The sequence below is a fragment of the Octopus bimaculoides genome, chromosome 28 (assembly GCF_001194135.2).
Source record: "Octopus bimaculoides isolate UCB-OBI-ISO-001 chromosome 28, ASM119413v2, whole genome shotgun sequence".
NCBI classification, from domain to species: domain Eukaryota; kingdom Metazoa; phylum Mollusca; class Cephalopoda; order Octopoda; family Octopodidae; genus Octopus; species Octopus bimaculoides.
In genome coordinates this window covers 2,706,697-2,714,243 of record NC_069008.1, presented here as the reverse complement: position 1 = coordinate 2,714,243, position 7,547 = coordinate 2,706,697, and the positions used below count along the sequence as shown (strand labels likewise).

The 7,547-nt window shown below is 36.5% G+C and overlaps 1 protein-coding gene across 1 annotated transcript in view; it reads right to left on the bottom strand.

Annotated features, from left to right (window-relative positions):
- Nucleotides 1-1,441: 1,441 nt before the first annotated feature.
- LOC106873705 (DNA methyltransferase 1-associated protein 1) overlaps nucleotides 1,442-7,547 on the bottom strand; it is a 132,664-nt gene continuing 126,558 nt past the window's right edge. Inside the window, exon 10 of the mRNA XM_052977734.1 lies at nucleotides 1,442-1,498. Coding sequence (XP_052833694.1) covers nucleotides 1,442-1,498 — 57 coding nt within the window. The remainder of the gene's footprint in view (nucleotides 1,499-7,547) is intronic.

The window sequence follows — 7,547 nt, the reverse complement described above, 5'->3', positions numbered from 1 at the left end:
ATATATATACACTTCAGCGTTAAATCAAATGACAATTCACAATTTAGAAATACTTGTTAACGACATTTGCAATTACCGTCTATACAAAACAAAATAGACAATCAACTTACAGCTAAGTTGAAGATGGAATCAAAATTATTTTAGCGGGTAGATCTGTCATTGAATTTGAGAATAAATTTTGGGTTAGAAAGGTTAGTTACGACGGTTTTGATATTCCTACGGGAGCGGCAGATTCCGCTCAAGTTACGGATATAGTAGGTATTTACATTCTGCTTAAGTTAGGGAGTGATTTTCCGGAACTCACTGAGGGTTTATACCAAGATGATACGCTCACCATAAGGAATGTTTCTAATAGGAAATTAGATCTATATTGAAAGAAGTTTCTCTGTTTTTTTAAAGCTATTTCAGTTTATCTATCACCATAGTAAATGAACAGGAATCTGTTAACTTTCTCGACGTTAACTTTAATTTGATTACAGGTATTTACGAATCCAGGCTGTGTTAAGAAATTTATAATTTACAGTATTTCTAGAAGAATTTCTGCCTTATCTTCATATGAAAAAGTTATTAATAAGAATGCTGATTACTATAATATGGCCCTTAATATGGCTGGTTACAATAGAAAAATTGAATACCTTGATATTTCTAGCCCTGATATATTGATCAATAGGACCTTACTAATAAAAGATATGGATTTGATTTTAAATATTCAAAATCTAAACAAAAAAGTAAATTTGGATCTGAAAATGCGCAAAGAACAAAGTGAATAATCCTTTAACCTCAGTTGCTAATGTTCATAAACATAAATGTAATTACGTGCTAAAGGGTAAAAAGTTGGTCCCATAAGGTTAATAATTCAGGTCCTTCTAATTTAGTTTTGGGCAAGAATAACGTTATATGGTATATTATTCTCTTTTCTAGACAATTAAAAAGTAATTTAGTTGGGGCTGTTTATAAACTGTTTTTAAAACATTTTAATTATAAAAAAGTAGATACTATAAGATTTTAAATCCGAAATCTCTTAAGGTTACTTTTTCCGGTTTCTCGGAATTTATCTCAGATTATTTCTTCTGTTAATGAGAAAAAAATTATCCGTTTCTTATCATCGTGTTAGCTCGGTTAATATTAGCGAGATCGATTCCGTGGATGTTAATGTTATTGATTTTTTCCACTAGCCAGAGTGGTAGTGATGATTTGGATTAAAATCTACGATTTAGTAATAGTGAGGAGGTAGCTATTTACGTAATAACAATTCAGTTGTTGAAGGCTTGAGCAGGGGTGAACATTCTCTTTGTGATTGTAGAAACAAAGAAAATTGTTTATTTAAAAATGTTTGTAAATGTAAAGAAGTAGTTTATCAAACGAAAATCATTTCTGAGGGTAATGATTAATTTTATATTGGTTCTTCTTCTAATTATATTAAGAAAAGGGTTTCGAATCATTACCATTCCTTTAGGAACAGAAATAGGGTTTCTTCTACTAGTCTTAGTAGTTTCATCTGGAACCTTAAAGATCATAATGAAACGTTCTTCATTGAAGAACGTTCTTTATTTTAGGGACAGCTCCAGCCTATAAGATTGGTAATAAGTTCTGTCCTCATTGTTCTGAAGAATTATTTTTGATTTTATTTTCTAGAAGAAAGCTGCTAAATTCAAAATCGGAAAGAGGATTTTTAGTGTTCATAGGAATAAATGTGTGTTTAAAACTTTTAAATAAATAGGTCTTTTGAGGATGATTTATTTCATTTAATTTGATTAACCAGTTATTGAGATTTTGATATTTACACTTTCGCCTGTTGTATTTACTATTCAAGTAGGTTCTTCCCTCATTTGTCTTTTGATTTCTACGTTGGCATTATGCTATGTTAGGTATTTTAGATAAATTCTTTCCGGTGTTATTATTATTATTATTATTATTATTATTAGATTTAGATATGTTTATTCTAGTTTAATAAATTAATATAAGTATTCATTTGATAATCTGCTTTAAATTTAGTTCCTAATCCTATGATTTGGATAATTTATAGCTTAAATTCTTTTATTAATTTTCTTAACGTCTTATATACATATATATTTTCTTAGATTGGTTTAATTTACAATGTAATGTAATATAAGGAGTTTTTATTTTAATTTATATTGTTATTATTTTAGAAATAAGTTTTTAATTTGTTTTAAAATACAAATTTTTAATTTTAGATTTTTAATTTAGGTTTATCTGATATTGTGGAGTCAGACTGTTGTGCCACAAATGTTTATTAATACTGAAGAAGGTCCGTCATCTTTCTTGAGTATTAAATGTTAAGGCCGCACCCCTTGGGGGCGAGGATTGACCTGCAAGAATCCTGTGTCGGAGCCATGTGTCACATACGAGTGTTCGTGCCGGTGTCACATACGAGTGTTCGTACCGGTGTCACATACGAGTGTTCGTGCCGGTGGCACGTTAAAAGCATCCAACATACGGTAAAGTGGTTGGTGTTAGAAAGGGCATCCGGCTGTAGAAGCCATGCCAAATCAGACTGGACACTGGTGCAGCTCGCCGGCTTTCCGACCCTGGTTAAACCATCCAACCCATGCCAGCATGGAAAACTGACGTGAAAGGATGATGATGATGATGATGATGATGATGAAATATGATGAATAGCATTGTCAAAACAGTGATTTGTGTGCGCGTGTGTGTATATGCACACGTGCAACATATGTGGATATGTATGTATACGTACCTCGTCAATTGAAAGATGATTCCAGATATCAAGGATGGGATGGCGGAAGAAGTTAGGACAAAAAGTACCATTGCATTTGTCCACATTCCATGTTGAAGGGTTTCCGACATTCATAAAGGAATCATACACCTTCGAACCAGCTTTGTGCGATAAGGCATATACTTTAAGCCATGGACTGTTGGGGTTTCCTAAAATAATAATAATAATAATAATAATAATAATAATAATAATAATAATAATAATATTTATAGGATTTTTTTATTGATTTTTTTTTTAATACATATTTTGCCTGTGAATTTGCGTGTGTAAACTGGGAATGCCTACAATGAGTTTCTCTGCCCTAGGTGTACGGAAAACACTTGGCGAGAAATGGGAGAAAATTTGAAGAAAGAAGAAAAAAACAACAACAACAACATAATAATAATAATAATAATAATAATAATAATAGTAATAATAATAATAATAATAATAAATTGGAAGTGTTATCATATACATTGTTTTGTCTTGGTATAAAGGATGGGATACAGCAAATACCACAGATTTGCTTGTCAGTTGTTTGATCCTAACCAGTTGAGCATGTCTTTTGGTGGCTGACGATATGTGCATCGCTGATCATGAGCAGAAGTAGTTGGGGAGCATCATAGCCATGTGTTGAGAGGAATTCTTTGGGATTTGGATAATTCACTTCTGGAAACATGGGTATTTCGTTCAGCATCCTTAAACAACCCTTATTCAAGTACTATTTGAACGCTATGAGCTACTCGACCTGAAGAAAATTCCAACTGGGCCCCACCTGCAAGGTCATGCGCTGTTTATCTTGATATGAGATCGCGAACATACGGTTGTGATATGGCGCACACATGGTTGAGATGCACGTGCTTGGTGTGTCCTTATCCGACGGGTAGTCCTGATGAGTATACTGGGTTTCGTATAATTGTACCCCAGTGTCACTTTGACGGCATGCACGGCTCTCTCACTCAATGATGATAATAATAATAATAATAATAATAATAATAATAATAATAATAATAATAATAATAATAATAATGGTTTACTTACGTTTGTAGAAGGCCATTTCGTTGTTCTCCTGCTTACTAATCACTGTCAGCGTATCATTCGGTGTGTAAATCGTACAAATATGGCTGATTTTGTTATAACTGAAAAATTCTGAATCATTGTCTAAAGCGACGAAAGCACATTCTGTTACACTTCGAATCGTGTAAGATTTTTTTACTGAAGATGAGCGAATATAGCTATAGGAATAATCAGGTCCAAAGTTTTTGAAGGCGGCTTCCCTCTCTTCAGGGGTAACGATCGCGATATTTACAAGGGTTAAAAGCAACGCCGTAGTCACAGCTGGGCCGGTAAGAGTAAACTGGAACATTCTTGTCCTTAGATCTACTGAAATAGAGAAAGGAAGAGATACTGGGAGAGCAATAAGGGAAGATAGCAATAGCTGGTAGTAGAGAGGGTGGAGCAGATATGTATATAGGGAGATGTAATGAGAAAGAAGAGAGAGACAGACAGAGAGAAATGAGAAGGTTGAGAGGAAATGAGGGTCAGCAAACAAGTAGTGTTAGACGGGTCTCCGTTGTCCAGTTTTACACACCACCACTTGGCATTTTGGGTATCTTTAGCGAGGGGTGCATGCCCCACCGGTGGGGCATGGGGATATTTTGGTGAGGCATGCGTAGGGTTATACTGAATTTTTATACCTTTTGTACACGATGTTTTAATATACCAATAAGAGAAAAGGGCCAATTCGAGAATGAATTATTAAAATAAGATTCTTTATGGACAGACAATGTCAAAAAATTTTTGACACTTTAGAGACAACAGGTCGTTTTCATCTTATAAGATCTGATGTCACTAAAGAGGAAATAATAGAGTATTTCCTTAGATTTAGTGGTATGAAAACATGTAGGCAATTACAAACGCATATGTGTGTGTGTGTGGTTTTTGTGTGTGTGTGGTTTATGTGTGTATGTGTGTGGTTTTTGTGTGTGTGCGTGCGTGCGTGTATGTAGTATAGAACTGGTCAGTACTGTAAGCAATGCCATCTTAATTCCTTATGGAGAAATAAACTGGAAAGAGACTTATGTGTGCGGGTGTGTCTAAGAGTATTTGACACTTTTTTTATCTCTGTAAGGGGATGAAAGAATGGAATGGTGTGAAATGGGTTGAAATGGAGAGGAAGTAAGGGGTAGCGTCAGTGAAGGAAGAGAAAGTGGCAGAAAGAGAGAGAGAGAAGAAAGGGAGAGGAGAGAGAGAGGGAGACAGATAGAAAGATAGATAGATAGATAGACAGACAGATAGATAGATAGATAGGTAGATAGATAGATAGATAGATAGATAGGGAGAGAGAGAGAGAGAGAAAGAGAGAAAGAGAGAGAGAGAGAGAGAGAGATATTTATGGTACTGGTAACGCACACATACACACATGTGTATATATATGAACAGAGATGAAAATTAACAGGTCATTTTATTCCCACCAGTCAGTTTATGAATTCAGCAAAAAGGTAAGAAAAAACTTCCATCATTGATAGAAAGGCTTTTGGCAGCTGAGAAGATCCACGGAATATTGACCAAAAATCGGTTGGAAACAACTTCTCTATTACAAATACTCAGAACAGCTTTCCAGTTTGAAGACACCATTTTTTCCCCCTTCTACAAGTCTTTGATGCCATGTAAATGGTCATAGGCTTTGCTTTTTCTCTTGACTATAAGATACAAACTGCTGTGTTGTGTGCATTTTGTTATTTCCTCCCATGGCGATTATGTAGAGTCTGAGTAACATTGGTAACGTAACAAAATATTTATTTTTCTTCATTTATTTTTGTCTTTGGTCAGTAAGGGCTATTTCCTATTTGCTTCTGCCTAGAAATCAAAGGTAATGACTACTATTCCCTTCAAACTTTCCTTTTGTCACTTGGACATCAATGTTTTGAAACTGACCTATTTTACATTACATTTCAGACAGATTCAGTGCTGAATTGCTGAAGCAGAAATATCGTTATAGCAAATATTCTGCTCAATACCATCGGTTTGCTTGTCAGTTGTTTGACCTTAACCACTTGAGCATGCCCCTTAGTCGCTGACAATATGTGCATCTCTGATGATGATCAGGAATCGTGGGGAAGCATCATAGCCATGTGTTGAGAAGGATTCTTTGGGGTTTGAAGAAATGTAACAAAAGCAAAGTTTGAAGGAAATATTAGCCATTTTTTATGGTTTCTAGGGAAAAGCAAATAGGAAATAACAGTTGCTCTTCAAAGACAAAAATCGTGTTACCCAGTGTTATTTTGTAGCATATGTTGAATATATAAAAGACACGAAGTACCACAAGATCGATTGTTGATTATCTAAGATTATCTCTTCTATTATATTGATCGGTGGTTGAGTACGTGGTTAGTGGGTTGTTATGTAATATCACTTGTTGATTTTATTGGATATGTGCTTTGTGAGTTATACACACAGATGACTGGACAGACTCTACCACAAATCGGGACGCCGCAGTATGAAGGCCGTAGGAAGACTCCAACCTGCAACTGCACTTACGACGTCGAGTGGGGTTCCAGTTGATCCGATCAACGGAACAGCCTGCTCGTGAAATTAACGTGCAAGTGGCTGAGCACTCCACAGACACGTGTGCCCTTAACGTAGTTCTCGGGGATATTCAGCGTGACACAGTGTGACAAGGCTGGCCCTTTTGAAATACAGGTACAACAGAAACAAGAAGAAAAAGTTGTGGTGAAAGAGTACAGCAGGGTTCGCCACCATCCCCTGCTGGAGCCTCGTGCAGCATTAGGTGTTTTCGCTCAATAAACACTCACAACGCCCGGTCTGGGAATCGAAACCGCGATCCTATGACCGCGAGTCCGCTGCCCTAACCACTGGGTCATTGCGCCTCCACAATATACACATATATACAAAAGCTATATCAAACCTGCCACAATCACAGTGCTGGCGTGTACACCATCATAGTTAAGAGTGGAACAGCAACAGAGACGACGTTCCAAACACATAGTAGAATACAAGGAAACACAACTTACGTTTGGTAGAGATGAGGGTAACAACTGTATTTGAGGAAGTTAAGGGCTTTCCACTGTTCTCAACAATATCACCTACTTTCAGAATTATCACTGAATGTCCAAAAATGTCTGAACTATTCACAGCAGCCGACAGTGTCCAATGACATCGCTAATTTCTGCCGCTGTCAGAATTGTCGTCTTCGTCCACTCTAAGCAAGTGCAAAAACGATTCTCACCTAAAGTTTGAATTACATTTGATGCATAGCAAGCTATTATTATCTACAGTCACGCTTCACTGAACAAACAATAAATATATCTTCTTTTAATTATCGGGTTGTTTTTTTTACATATTGCACGTGTTTTCGTTATTGTTATTGATAGACTTAATGATAGTTTTGTTTGTAGTTCGGTTGAATTAAAGGGTGTTATGGTTACGGTAATAATGATATTAGAAGTGGTGGTGGTGGTGGTGGTGGTGGTGGTGGTGGTGGTGGTGGTGGTGGTGGTGGTTATATTATGGTGGCTGCGTACTGCAAGTGATGGTGATGTTGTAGGGAGGTAAAATCGGTACTGGTTATGATGGTGATTGTTTTGGTTGTAGTTGTTGTTGTTGTTGCGGTGTGGAGAGATATTGGTGAATGATTTTGTTGCTGTGGTTATGGTTGGGCGACATGTTTGTTGGACTGAGCGATGGTGGTCGGTGGATGATGTTAATATTGCTTTGGTGGTGATAGTGGTGGTCGTGGTAGTGGTGGTGGTGGTGGTGGTGGTCGTCGTCGTCGTCGTCGTCGTCGTCG